The 16,119-nt window shown below is 44.0% G+C and overlaps 1 protein-coding gene across 1 annotated transcript; it reads left to right on the plus strand.

The window, feature by feature from the left end:
- The first annotated feature begins 996 nt into the window (after nucleotides 1–996).
- Nucleotides 997–2,139, plus strand: LOC147254088 (uncharacterized). The gene has a single exon (XM_086215075.1). It carries the CDS (start codon nucleotides 1,088–1,090, stop codon nucleotides 2,087–2,089), a length of 1,002 nt encoding a protein of 333 aa, XP_086071201.1. The 5' UTR covers nucleotides 997–1,087; the 3' UTR covers nucleotides 2,090–2,139.
- The last annotated feature ends 13,980 nt before the right edge of the window (nucleotides 2,140–16,119 follow it).

The following is a 16,119-nucleotide window of genomic DNA, read 5'->3' on the forward strand; positions in this document are numbered from 1 at the left end:
CACTTTATGTTTTTAGTTTGTTTGTTTGTTTGTTTTCCAACCTATTTGCATTTCAAGCTTCAACTCAATTAGTTCTCCATTGTTTTGACTAATGAATCGCTGGAAAGTGAAGTGCCCTCTTCACAAGTCAATTAAATCCATTCAAAGGCTTGGTAATTGTTTAACACCGCCTGAGGTTGTGTCATATAAAACAGGATCACTGTCACCGAAAGAATTGCCCTTCTCCTCTTAGGTGTGTCATTGTGTACCTTTTATAATAAATGTGGAATCTTAATTGATTTGCAGGTTGTCGCGCCGAGTGTGAGAGTTTGCAGTGTTAGATTAGTGCATGTTTGTGTTTTAAAAAGTTTACCATCTTCTTGTGTGCAGACTGCCAAGAAGAACAGACGTGGTGGGACACCAGGGCTCACTGCAGGAGACGAAAGTGTTCAATGAACCGTTTGGCAGGAGTCTGCTTGCATGCAAACGCACACTTACAAGCACTGATTCTGACATACAGGTAGAAAACAACATGAGCTGCTTTTTCCTCTCTTTCCTGCAGGTACGAAATGAGATACGCTTTGCGTTGACAAATGTGTGTTTGAATGATGTGTGAGTGATGAAGTATGTGGCTGGTTTTTGGCTAGTATGTCCTACTGCTACCTGCGATCACACACTGCTCTGGGACGGGGATCTGATGACTCACCAACTCTCGGATCGCCTCCATGTTGTCTCTTAAATGAACGAAGAGTCTGTCAGCTTCGCTCAGCTCCTCCTTGTCCCTGCTTTGACCTCTCACAGCCTCTTTGACGCCTCTGTCTGTCACCACGGCAACGGGCGTGGAAACATCGCAGGTCAGTTTCCTGTCAGGAGGCGGAACTTCCTGATGCTCGGAATGCTGCTTGTTGCTGGAGAAGATGGTAGATGGAATTCTTCTTTGATCTGACACGTCATGAAGACACATCGCATAATGATGACATCGCAGAGGCGTCTGCTATGATTGGTCTATATCTAAGACACCAGGTGACTGTTGTGTGACATCTTGTTGAACAAACTCTCCAACAACTTTCTGCAACAAGCTACTGATCTCAAAAGTTCTTGAATCCAAATGGAGCAACACAAGATTCTGATGAGGCTGCTGCAGCAGGCCGACGAGGCCGAGGGGATCATCGACTACATTACAGACAAAGTCCAGCAGCTGAAGGAAGGGCCCCTCGCCAGGGCCAGAGAACGAGAGATATGGCTTATGGAGGAGAACGCCAGGTTGATAAGGGAAATAGAGCAACTCAAAATACAGCTCCTGGAGAAAGAGAGGGTTGCAGTGGTCGATGTCCCACTGCCAGAGCCCAACCCTCCTCAGCCCTCTCATCCAGCTCCTGATGACCAGGACCCCCCTCCCATGGAGGTGGATCAGGAGGAGAAGGCAGCAGACGTCCCCCTGCCAGAGCCCAACCCTCCTCAGCCCTCTCATCCAGCTCCTGATGACCAGGACCCCCCTCCCACGGAGGTGGATCAGGAGGAGAAGGCAGCAGACGTCCCCCTGCCAGAGCCCAACCCTCCTCAGCCCTCTCATCCAGCTCCTGATGTTCAGGACCCCCCTCCCACACAGGGCATCAAGGTTGACATCTCTAGACTGGACCTGCGAGTGGGCTGTCTTGTCTCCATAGAGACACATCCGGCCGTGAACAAGCTGTTTGTGTTCCAGGCAGATGTGGGAGAACGTTCTCCCAAAACGATCATCACTGGGATGCCAAAGAACGTCTCACTGGAGCAGATGCAGAACCGCCTGGTGGTTCTGCTATGTAATCCCAAGCCCTACATGGTGAAAGGCCTGGTCTCACAGGCCATGATTTTGAGCGCCAGCACCCAGGGCGCAATGGAGAGCCTGGACCCTCCAGCTGGAGCAGTGCCAGGAGACAGGATCATTGTCCAAGGCTTTGAGGGAGAACCAGATCTGGAGCTGAACCCTAAGGAGAAGGTGTGGCGGCAGGTTCAGCCTCGTCTCCGCACAGATGATGGGTGTGTGGCCTCCTACGAGGGGGCCGCATTAGAGGTCACCGGCAAAGGGTTCTGCAAAGCTCAGACCCTGAAGAACTGTATGATTAAATGATGTGTGAACTGAAATGCTGAAATAAAACACATGAAAATGTTCAATAGAGTTCTCTTCTCTTCTCTCCCCTTCCCTTTCGTTCTTTTTAAATTTTTTTAACAATATGAGGCCATCAAACGAAGTATCTTAGTTTTTAGCCTGTTGGTTCAAATTACTACCTGCTCCTCACCGCCTCATTAAACATACAATGTAATTAATACGTGACCACATAATACGAGACCAGTAAGGATGGTGTTTCAAACCTGATGTTGTCAGTTGCTGGTCATTCACACACTTTTCAATGTATGGAAGCAGTTTATGCTGATTCATGATGTCATTCTTTGAGTCTTTTCATCTGGTACTAGCGAGTACTGGATATATCTGTACCAGCGAGTACTGGATATATCTTTACCAGCTAGTACTGGATATGTCTGTATCAGAGAGCACTGGATATATCTGTACCACTGAGTACTGGATATATCTGTACCATTGAGTACTGGATATGTCTGTACCACCTAGTACTGGATATGTCTGTATCAGAGAGCACTGGATATATCTGTACCACTGAGTACTGGATATGTCTGTACCACCTAGTACTGGATATGTCTGTACCAGCTAGTACTGGATATATCTGTACCTGCTAGTACTGGATGTATCTGTACCTGCTAGTACTGGATATGTCTGTACCAGCTGGTACTGGATATGTCTGTACCAGCTGCTACTGGATATATCTGTACCAGTGAGTACTGGATATATCTGTACCAGCTAGTACGGGATATATCTGTACCAGCGAGTACTGGATATGTCTGTACCACCGAGTACTGGATATGTCTGTACCAGCTAGTACTGGATATGTCTATACCAGCTAGTACTGGATATGTCTGTACCAGCTAGTACTGGATGTATCTGTACCAGCTAGTACTGGATATGTCTGTACCAGCTAGTACTGGATATATCTGTACCAGCTAGTACTGGATATGTCTGTGCCAGCTAGTACTGGATATGTCTGTACCAGCTAGTACTGGATATATCTCTACCTGCTAGTACTGGATGTATCTGTACCAGCTAGTACTGGATATGTCTGTACCAGCTAGTACTGGATATATCTGTACCTGCTAGTACTGGATATGTCTGTACCAGCTAGACCTGGATATGTCTGTACTAGCTAGTACTGGATATATCTGTACCTGGTAGTACTGGATGTATCTGTACCAGCTAGTACTGGATATGACTGTACCAGCTAGTTCTGGATATGTCTGTACCAGCTAGTACTGGATATGTCTGTACCAGCAAGTACTGGATATATCTCTACCTGCTAGTACTGGATATGTCTGTACCAGCTAGTACTGGCTATATCTGTACCTGCTAGTACTGATGTATCTGTACCAGCTAGTACTGGATATGTCTGTACCAGCTAGTACTGGATATATCTGTACCTGCTAGTCCTGGATATGTCTGTACCAGCTAGTCCTGGATATGTCTGTACCAGCTAGTACTGGATGTATCTGTACCTGCTAGTACTGGATGTATCTGTACCAGCTAGTACTGGATATGTCTGTACCAGCTGGTACTGGATATATCTGTACCTGCTAGTACTGGATATGTCTGTACCAGCTAGTACTGGATATGTCTGTACCAGCTAGTACTGGATATGTCTGTACCAGCTAGTACTGGATATATCTGTACCTGCTAGTACTGGATATGTCTGTACCAGCTAGTACTGGATATGTCTGTACCAGCTAGTACTGGATATGTCTGTACCAGCTAGTACTGGATATATCTGTACCTGCTAGTACTGGATATGTCTGTACCAGCTAGTACTGGATATGTCTGTACCAGCTAGTACTGGATATATCTGTACCTGGTAGTACTGGATGTATCTGTACCTGCTAGTACTGGATATATCTGTACCAGCTAGTACTGGATATGTCTGTACCAGCTAGTCCTGGATATGTCTGTACCAGCTAGTACTGGATGTATCTGTACCAGCTAGTACTGGATATGTCTGTACCAGCTAGTACTGGATGTATCTGTACCAGCTAGTACTGGATGTATCTGTACCTGCTAGTACTGGATATGTCTGTACCAGCTAGTCCTGGATATGTCTGTACCAGCTAGTACTGGATATGTCTGTACCAGCTAGTACTGGATATGTCTGTACCAGCTAGTACTGGATATATCTGAACCTGCTAGTACTGGATGTGTCTGTACCAGCTAGTACTGGATATGTCTGTACCAGCTAGTACTGGATGTATCTGTACCAGCTAGTACTGGATGTATCTGTACCTGCTAGTACTGGATATGTCTGTACCAGCTAGTCCTGGATATGTCTGTACCAGCTAGTCCTGGATATGTCTGTACCAGCTAGTACTGGATATGTCTGTACCAGCTAGTACTGGATATATCTGAACCTGCTAGTACTGGATGTGTCTGTACCAGCTAGTACTGGATATGTCTGTACCAGCTAGTACTGGATATATCTGTACCTGGTAGTACTGGATGTATCTGTACCTGGTAGTACTGGATATGTCTGTACCAGCTAGTACTGGATATGTCTGTACCAGCTAGTACTGGATATATCTGTACCTGGTAGTACTGGATGTATCTGTACCTGCTAGTACTGGATATATCTGTACCAGCTAGTACTGGATATGTCTGTACCAGCTAGTACTGGATATGTCTGTACCAGCTAGTACTGGATATGTCTGTACCAGCTAGTACTGGATATGTCTGTACCAGCTAGTACTGGATATATCTGTACCAGCTAGTACTGGATATGTCTGTACCAGCTAGTACTGGATATGTCTGTACCAGCTAGTACTGGATATGTCTGTACCAGCTAGTACTGGATATATCTGTACCAGCTAGTACTGGATATATCTGTATTAGCTAGTACAACAACATCTGGTCAGTCACATTAAAAGTTCCACTACATCAGAGTTTATTCAAATTGTTTCGCATCAGTATTCTTCTTCCAAAAAGGAACAATAAAGAAATAAATAAAAAATAAAATAAATCATGTAAAATAATTGTTAAAACTTTTTCCCCGCAAATTTGCTGCAGTTCTGGACGTCATGCTGAGCAAAATATGCAAAACTGCCGAATTTGCTCTAAAAGTGTCTGTATAAAAGCATTTTTCTGCTCCCAAATTCCAATCAAATTTCAGGCTTGTGAGGATCGCATCAGGGGCAGAATGATTGTTTCATCTGAATTTCAATAATTTTGCTCTCACAGTAAACTAATTACCAAAATATGATTATAGGTTTGATAAGCATCGAGCACTCCAGGTTCCCAGTTAAGTGTCGGCTGGTGTTCTGCACAGCTAAGAATGCGCTCGGTAGTTAAGTTGAATGGACATTTTTCAGGCCTATTATGGAACATGAACAGATAAGGCCCAGGGCAGTCGGGGCTCCCCTTTATTTCATTAGCCAGAATAATGCATTCCGGTGCAATTCTAATGTGGGCGGTTTTATTTAATTGAACTCACCAAATGTATGTGATCTCATCAGAATTCACTTCCACCTTCACCATCTATTATCACACGTACACGCTTCTGCATTTGCTATGACTGACGAAGGGGAACAGCGAAGAGACTTTGTCACGTTCATCTCTTTGCATATCTGTTCAATAAACAAGGGGGCGCAGGAGAGGACGACGCCGGCACCAGGAAGTGACCGAAGGATGTTTTATGGGATGAATAGACTGGCTTGTCCGAATGTGGAAAACAGCTAGTGGGGAAACGAAAATCCGCCTCGTCCCAGCGGCCTGGACCTTAATGATCTCAGCCAACCACAAGACTTCCACACAGAACAATAATAATTAGGGGAGGGCAGCAGATTGATACTGTGCTTGTATGTGCGTACTTGTGTTTGCGAGGCGGTGTGTTGGTGGGATTGTTTGCCCCGGGGGATATAAATCAATGTGTCACGTAATTGCTTGAGTGACCTTTGCTGATAAGAAACGGTAGCCTTTTGAAATCTCTATCTGTCTCTGTCACTTTGGCCATCTTCACCTCTCAGCCACTGCTTTCTCTCTGTCACATGCTCTCACATCATTATACTCACACACGCAAACTTGCACAGAATCACTCGGCTTGTGATGGCTTTGAATTGATTTGCTTATTGCTAACCCATGCAGCAACTTCATTCTAATTCTGTCCACTAATCCAATCAGGGCTCTGAATTATCTTGTTTTCTTAATGACAGGGACAGATGAAATTCACATGACCTTTAATAATCCAATGAAATCCAAACATACATTATTACACAATGCAATTCATCAAGAGGGGGATAGGAAACACAAAGACATGCATGTTCCAGTAGATGTTGGGAACTTTTCAGGGATGTCTTGGTATATGTTTAAATTGTTATTGTACAACCGTGTGTGCATTGTGCTGATTATCCCATCCACCTGGACTTTCTTATATGTTTTGTCACTGTTACCGTGACTGTGTTACTCTGCTTTCCTTTTGATACTGAGACTATAATGATCGCTGTAACCACGTTTAAAAATAATTAAATAAAACAGATTATTAAATTTGGTTTAAAAATTTGTATATATATATATATATATATATATATATATATATATATATATATTGCTGCCTTCTTAAAGTAAACGCCTGTCTGTTTTTTTCATGTTTTTTCAAAGAACAAAAAAAATGGAGACAGAACATCAGAAGGAGTTGATTTAGGCAAAAAACAAATGTAAAAAAAACGACTTTGGTAATTAGTTTAAGAAGGTGATGAAATGTATGTTTTATTCACTTAAATCATCGCCATTATTCATGATATGTGAACAAGTCTCTGACCTTCCAGTTCTTCTTTGATATGAAAAGTTCACGGCAACGAGATTCCCGTCCCCCTTTGAATAAAGGTGATTCAAAACATGCAACAGGTAAAATATGTTGTCTTTTTCATGGTTACATTACGTCATCATCCTTCCCTCTTTAGTGTCTTATTCACTGGTTGATCATCCTGGATGAAACTGGAGCATTAGAGGCTTTGTCGTTGTCCCCAGTGGCCTCTGTCAGGGCTGCACAGTGTTTGAGTTTGGACTGATACTGCAGTATTAAATGGAATGTTAATTGTACACCCTTAGTGTCATTTTACCCATGAAATACCCATGAAAATGAGTATGGCGTGATTTATTCAATGTGTTTTTTTTTTCATTTTAACACATAGACATCTGTGCAGAACCACACTGTTTAAATATTCAGCCCTCCTGTGAGTTGAAAATTGCAGAAGGCTAGCATGGCCATTTGTAACAAATTCTGATGAACTGTAAATCCCTTGCAAGTTTTTTTCTTGACAGAAACTTGAAAATTGAAATCCAAACAAAGCAAAGCAAAAAATTATAAGCCCAAAGAAGCAGACAAGGAGCAGGTTGATGAGGCTCAATGACATAGAACAGATAATGAACTGGAAGGGAATGCAGGGAAGGTGACCTGATATTTACCAGGGTGGGGGCTGGTGGTCAGGTGACAGGTGGGGGCTGTAAAGTCCGGGGGCATCTGGTGGTCAGATGGAGAACAGCAGGGAAAGGAAACAAAAAGGTCATGTGAGGGAGACGTGATCATAACATTTACTCAATGCTAGAGACACTCATCTTTTTAACGCCCCTCTGTCGTTTTCCCTTTACGGCAGTGGGTCATGTTAAATCCCCCCCCCCCCCCCACACACACACACACACACACATCTCCCCGCTGTGAGATGCCTGTGGAGAAGAAAGGGGGAAAAAAGGAAGGCGGAAAAATGAACAGAGGAGTGATTTGTGGTTCCAGGTACTTGCTCCTTTGGGGAGTGTAATGGCCGATGGTGTCCTCCATCTGTCATTAATGTTCCCTGCAGATGGACACATTCAACAGCTGACGACCACGCTGGGCTGCCGCTTTGTGTCAAGGATCCCAGGCAGCTCTTGAGTGATGGCGGTGGCGTGCATGTGTACATCTTGTGTGTGTAGTTGCAAAGTTTCGGTCTTTGTCATAGCATATCGAGCGTATAAGAATGTGAGCTCAGTTTGTCTTGACATATGGTCAATTCAAGTCGATTGCTTTCTGTACAGAGCACGAAATCACAACAAAAGACACTTACAAATATAGCAGGTCCAGAGCCGCACTGCTGCAGGGGACACGGGAGGGACGACGCCCTAAAAACAGCTGGAGGTAGGACTCACACCGGGGTGGGAAGCTTTAGTGGAGGCTTCTTCTTCTTCTGAGTTCAGTCCCACCATTTCCCCACCAGGAGCGAGCACTTGGTGACTGCCAACTGGTCGAGGCAGATGGCCGCCCATCAAGAAGCTGGGAGGCCATCTGCCTCGACCAGCTCGGGTGAAAGAGAGGAAGACGGACACGAGACAAATCCAGTAGCATACATGAACACTGTTGCACTCCATCAGAGCTTAATATCAATTAGTGCAGCAGGCTGCAGTGAGCGCTGTTGCAATACCACACTCTCTGTTTCCTCTGTTTTTTCTGCCCCGCACTTCTCCTCCCCCTTCTAACTCACTTTCTCTGCATCTCACCCTTTTACTTCTTCTACGCCCTCTCTCTCTCTCTCTGACTGCCGCTCCACATTTCTTCCCTCTGGTCCGGTCCTTATCCGTCTTCCTCCTTCTGCCTACAGCCTAGTTTTCATTGCAGCTTTAAACGACACGACTGCAGAGGTTGTCAAATAATTTGTATCATTTTGCCAGAGGGAGCAAAATACTCTTGAAGTATATGAGAAGAATTACAGAGAATGTTTTTCCTCTGTCACACCACAAAATGATAACTAGGGAAAATCATTGTCTGCCTCGGCCTCCATCTTTTGCACTCCTAGAGTTCACATCCCATGCACTCATTGTCTCACGGTGTATTTCACATATAGAGTGAGGAAAACCAGCCACATTTAGAGTTTAGAATTAGACATTTTCGTTAAAGTCAGGTGACACATCAGATGTCAGAGAATTACTTCAGTTTACAACAGGAAGCAGGCAGCACAAGGATGTGAGCGTTGAGTATCAGGGGGTCAGAAACATCTCGCAGCAAAGCTACAACTATTTAGAAGCGCTTGGCGCACGGACAGCAGAAGCACTTGTCTACTCCATCAGTCTTTCACTGTCTGACACAAAAACCAAATGACTTTAAAGCTGATGTCTGAAAAAGGGTAGGTTCAGAGTTCTGACGTACTTTATTCATTTAACATCACAAGCCAGAGCACTTTGAGGTGTGTGCAGGTTTGCTGTGAATAGTTAATGAGGTCTCATTGTAATTGGTGTGAATATTTCATAGACAGGAAAGAGACAGAAAAACAGGGCCTGACAGCCAGGAAGGCAACCCACATACGCATCCCAATAAACTTTAAACACACGTACACGTTCACCCTGAGGATTTGCTCTAAATACAGTCAATTAAGTCTGCTTTTGGGACAATATTGCCTTCTTTTGGCGATGTGTCATGGTCCCCTCACAGAAGTCGATTAAGGGCGTCCTAATTTAAGGTTGAGGATGGAAGACATTCTTTTTACACGCGCCGATGAAATACACCATGTTGTCAAATTGTCAATATAATAAAAAAAAAAAGTGTCAAACTTCAAAGTGCCAAAAAAGATATTACAGAGGGTGACATCACGGGGTAACTTTGGTCTCAAGGGTTTGGAGTCGATTAAAAACAAAGGCGAGATGTACATTGATTTCTTCCTGGTGTTTGCCAAATGCCAATCAATCGAGTTGAAGTGTTTTAAAGTAGAGTTTATTCTTTTGTTGACTTGTTTGTTTGCTCTTTTGCTCAGAAAAAGACATTTTGCAAAGTGCTTCTCAAACGCTAAGTTCACGTGTCTCGAGATTCCACGGCCATCTCTGCTGAGCAGGTTTTGCATTCGGCTGTTTGTTTTCCGTGATTTTCTAAAAGTGATGATCGTAACACAGGTGCGGTGAGCCTGATGACGACGACGATGATGACGATGATGATTTGATCTCTAAACCGTATCAGGATCTGATCATACTGTGTGTGTTGACCAGGACGCTGTAACTGTAGTGCTCCATGTCTGAGGGCCTCGATCATCCGTAGTAATAACATTCTCCCCGTGTGCTCACCTGTCGTCACACAGAAACTGACCCTGTTGGGCATTTTTAGATACCATTATTGATATCCAAAGGGCTGATCAGGTCCTACCCAATGTGTCAATCACGTCACGATGACTCAAGTCCACATTTCGCAACAAAGCCCTTCAAGGCAGTTTTGCCGGAGAGAAACATCTTCTTAGGTTGGTACTTCTGAGCAGCTTCAGTTAATAATTGAAGACCAGAAATAAAAGTTCCTCCCTAAACTCCAAATGTGCAGTATCACCTACTGCATATCAACACCTCCACAGTTTTACCAAACCATTTGCAATTAAGGCAATTGGACTGGGACCAGTTTTACATTTTCACTGCAAGTCCATTTTTAACTTGCTTCCTCACACACTGATGGTTGTTAGAACCAGAAACGATTACTGGAAATCGCCACATACCCCAGTTTAGAACCGTACTTCTTCTGAGTGAAGAAAGAATTGAGTGAGACAGGGAAGAAGCAGAATAAATGGGAGAAAATGAGAGAGGAATTGCTTCCCCGTGGGACAACATGGAAATTCTCATTTGCGACCCAAAATGACACTGCCCCTCTTCTGGTACCCCAGGGACGTAAACCGATACCCTTTATGTCCTGGTGGCCCGGATGATATTTTTAGACATTGAAGTTAAATGTCTTGTCACTTTTGCACAGCACACAAAGCAGTTGGAGAGATGATGGTCGTTTATCGTTCAAAAGTATTTGTTTGATATGAATGTTTGTGGCCTATAACCCTGCAGCTGAGGTCCATTCTCATCTCTGGCTTGTGTTGGCTGTTAGTTTAGTGTTCATTGTCGTGAACTCAGACTCTGATCACCTTCATGCTATAATTGTGGCTCTTTTCACGTCCCTGTAACGTTTTTGGTTTTGTGTACGTTTACAAGGAGCGAGTGGTTCATTCTAGGAGGCGATCGGGGAGTCGATTCCGGATAATTTTGGCAGACCTGGATATCACAGATGGATCAAGCCCATGTGATGGTTCTGACTGGACAGCGTGTTCAAGGACTTTTTACTGATGTGGGTCTGGATCGTGAAGGTTGTCACTTTTGTGACCTCATCAGGTCACAATGTGGCCTCCTCCTGCAGTATTTTCATCAACTCCTGCTTGTCTTCATGCTGTTTGGAGTTTTTTTGTTTGTTTTTTTTTCAAAAAGATCAATTCTGAAGAATAAGACTAAATACGCAAATAAAACTGAAGTAGGCTATAGCGTGATAAATGTTGGCAAAGATTTGTTTTTCTCTTGTTGCCCCTGGGAAAACTAAAAGCCCGCCGCTGCTTTTGGGCCTGGCGCTAACGCGAACGCTAACAAACACAGCAAAGACGACTTTTGATTGTGTTCTTTGAGTCGACTCAAAATGGCTGGAGGAATCTTCAAACTTTATCAAAAAGTCATCATGATTCTTAGAGCTGTTGCTAATCACTGCTATGGCGGAAAAATGGAGCGTATGTGGATGATATAAATTGGGAAATGTATTTAATTCCAGGTATTCCATCTCAGATATGGTGGGGATTGTGTTCTGCATCCGTTATCCAGACGACGGAGCTGGAAGAACACTTCTGAACAGATTTTGATAATATGATGTTAATACTCAGTTTCCAGTTGGAGGAGTTTTCTAGTTTCAAAGGTGGTTTCACCCAGTAGGACTACAGTAGGTGGTGAGGGCTGAAGGACTAGCGGAATTAAAACTGAGTGGCGAGAGGAAATGTTCCCTGAGATGAGGGTTGAAAAGGTGTACAAAGTCGCAGGCAAATACGTGTTTGAATATGTTTTAATAATAATCATTTTATATTGTCCTGTTCAAGGTAAAGAGCTGGTTAAAATTCCACCGTGATCACAAGAAGCAAAAGAGGGAACTCAAGAGGGAAGAAAGCAAAACTAAACAAATACATTTCTGTCACATTTCTGATAGGGGTTCCAAAAGAAAACCACTTGTTCTCCACTCGCACTCAATAGGCTTAAAGAACACACACAGACACACACACACACACACACACACACACACACACACACCACCTGTTTTGGGGTATTTGGGGCGCTACTCAGGCAAGTTGAACAAAGATTTGTCTCATTGGTCTCCCGCACAGACAAGAACGGTTGCAGACGGTTACAGGTCTGTTGGCATAGAGCGCCAAAGCTTTTTTTGGTTTATGATCAGATGTTTGGAATGTGCTTGCGTTTGTGTGTCTGTGTATGTGTGTTTGTGCAGCACATGCCTAAAACAAAGGTGGAAAGAGAGAAAGAGCAAAAGAGAGCGAGAGAGAGAGAGAGAGACACACACAAAGAGAAACGGATGGCAGATAATGAGTCTACTCCTGGCAGATGGCTAATGAGACCAAGGGATGCTCAAGTCCAAAGCCCAGCATCCACACGCACACGCACACGCACACACACACACACGTAATATGAAACATGACGTGACTGTGGAGTGTCTGGGTCTGGGATATGGATTTGAAAGCATGTTTCACACAGAGGTGTTTTAAACACTGCCACACTGATCAATCCCTGCATTCATACCAAAATCAATCTTCCAAGTCAGTTTCTTTCCCTGTTTTCCTTTCTGAAGCTCTCTGACACTCACAAACACATGCACAAACACACCTGTCTACATTCCCAATAGAATTGCTACAGGAAGTCATGAAGCCAACCCCCAGCCAAGTGGAAACAGTCAATATGGCTCGGAAGGTTTTTTTTGTTTTTGTTTTTCTTTCCAAAGAAAACTTGCCTGTTTCCGTCGGCTAATAAATAGATTTTCTTTTCATAGGTATTCTTGTTTGACTCCCGAGTATTTGTACTGCTAATGTGTGATTTGTTTAACAACTGGTCCAGTTTATCTGGGGTGAATGTTACAATGAGGCTGAAACTAATTAAAAACCAGTGAGTAGGACACAAACTCACTCTGGCAGACAAAGGTGTCTTAGTTTACTGAGTCTGCACTTCGAGGACTCAGGATACAATCCAGATAAAACCTTGTATTACTGTCACAGAGGAAGTATGTGGTCACTGTGGCCTGTTTACTGGTAGATTCTCATCAAATGTGGAGTGATAAAACTTAATTTGACTAACGACTGATTAGATTTTGGAATTGATCTGCATCTGGGTCTTATGATGGTCTCTCGTGCCAACCTCAGCACACATAAAAACCAAAGGAATGTAAGATCAGCTACGGTTGCTGCCTCAAAAATCCAGGAACGCAAGTTGGCGTGCGAGCAAGCCTCGAGCAGTTGGGAGTGTTTAGGGAGGGTCGAACTAGTGCTCGTCACAGCCTCGTGGTCACAGGGCCACGTTCACCGGGGCCTCAAGCAGACTCCTCGCTCCTGAGGAGGCGTCTCCAAGCAGACGCAGTTGCTTATTGTTCTGTTGGCTTATATTTCATGCAGCGTGCTGTTTTTCATGCATGCTGATATTGCCTCCATATCAATACCAAAGATGTCCCAGCACCTCCACAGAGGTACGCGCTCTCTGACTGCCCTCTAAAGTTCCTGAATAGGATCATCACGTTCGATTAAATGGGTTCAGCAGCCTCGGGAGTACTTGGCCTCCTCTGCAACTGGGCGTGACGCTGGACATCCACACAACTCTGACCTGGGACTTTTTTGACTCTATACCTATAAGGACTAGAATACTAGAACATCACGCAAAGTCAGAGTTCCAACGCAAAATGGAGGAGCCCACAGAGAAACACATTGTTCATGGTAAAACAAATAACACATTTGATTTCATAGTAAAACTGTGATTAGATGTCTGGATAAAGGATATATTGTCCGAAAATTCATCTGTACCAAAATTATTCGGGAAATGTACAAAGATAAACAACTATGAACATTTATTGACCTTTGTAAGTCATCGGTAGTGTATATATTCATGTGATGAGGTCAGTTAAGGTCATTGAGGGATGCACTCGGGGGAATTTTCAACTTCGAAGTTCTGGGTGCCAGGTTTTCTGCAAGGCAGAGTCGGCTTCCTGTTAGAGAAACTTTTCTGAGTGATCAGAGATGATGAGTTATGAGCGTTAGCAACGTAAGCGACACTCGCAGACGTTCACCCCGACGTGAGGTGATGGAAGAGACCCCGAGTCGTCCTGGTGGAATCTTCACGATTCACGACTCTGAGCTGACCTTTACTCTGGGTCACAGACACAAATGGAGATAAATACAGCAGACAGATAAATGAACTTGCAGAAATATTCTTTGTATTGATCAGCTGACTCTAGGTTGCTGAAGCGATGACTACCTCTCAGATTAAATCCTGCACAGTCCCACTCTCACCTCCTGTATTTGTCTTGTCATCTCCCTGCATTTATTCCCCACCTGTGTCCTCTGCCTCCCACCTCACCTCCTATCCATCCATGATCTGTCCCCCCCCTTCCATCCAAAACACCATTAGTGTGATGTTAGCATCAGTTACACGTAAATACATTGAAGGAGACAGATGGGAATTTGGAGGGCAGCAAAGAGTGAGTGAGAGGTGTTGACAGATTTATATGAGGCAATGTTTCTATCTGCAGAGATTTGTTTTGGACTCGACTGGACTTAGTGGATAAATGACTTGTGGATGAATGGTAGCTGGATGGTAGAGGACACTGAGCGAATAACTGGCTGACAGCGAGATTTGTTTTGAATGTATATGCTGTTTTCATAAGTTTAGAGAAGGCGTGTTTGTGATGAAGCAGAGGTGTGGCTGTTATTTGTGTGTCACTGTGGGCGAGTGTTGGAATCATGCTCATTAGGTGGCGGCACAGCAAAATTCTGGTTAGACTCGAGGCACAAAAAAACCACGTGGTTGAGGTCAGTAAAACATCTTGGACTGAGTCGGTGTTGACTGATTTCCATGCACCAGTGTCTCTGCCTGCAGAGATCCGACTGTTGGCTGTCATCAATCACCACCTCAGCCTGCCAGAACTCAGCTGGTTTTTTGGGGGGGTTCAGCGTTCCTATGCTTTTCGGTGAATTGCCAGCGTTGAGCTGCAATCGCTGCTCCTCTTTGTTTGCTTTACTTCCTGTCTTGTTTCACCATTTTGTGTGACCACTGTGTCTTTTAGTTAATTAGTCTGCCTCCTTCCAGTTGAGTTCATCCATTTAGTTTTGGAACTTTGCTGGGAGTTTGCCTCGGCATCACGCCATCACGAATGCACTTACAAACAATCCTAATGTACTTCCTTTGGCATCGTTCCAAGCCGCTGCCCGAATATTCAACACATTACGTGCCACCATATTGCAATGCAGCGTTAAGAGGCTGTTGTTCCTGTACCTGGATGTATTATACACCGTTTCCCCTTTCAACTAAAATGTTCCTTTTCTATCTCTCAGTCAAACTCAGAGTAAACAGGGACCATGTGTTCTGTTTCACATGCAAAATTGACTTTCCATACTTTAATACATGAATACAACACAAAAACCCATGTGATCACTGTAATCCCACATCCGAACAAATACAGCACGCGCACACACCCACACACACTCAGTCCATTTTATACAAGGGAGACAACAAGGCTGTTCTCAGTCACCTTTCCTCTGAAGATGCTGTTAACAAGGGGCCAGGTTCTAAGTTAATAAGGAGGTGTTATCTGCCTTCAGCCCAGCCAACACACAAAAAAACATTACCTTCCTCTCTGGTGCTCACTCACACTCACACTCTCACACACACACACACACACATGCACACTCGCACATACACAGTAACTGTGTCCCTGAAAATGTCTCTAAGCCGCATAGTTTTGTCAACCTTTCATCTTCAGAATGCATTTCTACCAACCAGAGCAGAGTTGCTCTCCTCACTAAATCTTTGTAAACACAGCGATAGTTTCGATGATTACTCTTAATGCCCCATATAAGTTTAATAAAATTCACACACTCACAGACACACACCAGTATTTTCATAAGTGGCTGTCAAAGTGGCCACCATGGACTCCGCTAGACTCACAAATACCCTACAACAACAAACCGCACAGCAGTGACTCAAGTTCA

Source organism: Aulostomus chinensis, chromosome 10 (assembly GCF_037954235.1).
Source record: "Aulostomus chinensis isolate RoL2024-O1b breed Wild chromosome 10, RoL_Achi_v1.0, whole genome shotgun sequence".
In the NCBI taxonomy this organism is placed as follows: Eukaryota; Metazoa; Chordata; class Actinopteri; order Syngnathiformes; family Aulostomidae; genus Aulostomus; species Aulostomus chinensis.

Excerpts from the sequence above, each read along its gene's own strand:
- LOC147254088 (XM_086215075.1), top strand. The coding sequence starts at position 1,088 with ATGGAGCAACACAAGATTCTGATGAGGCTGCTGCAGCAGGCCGACGAG.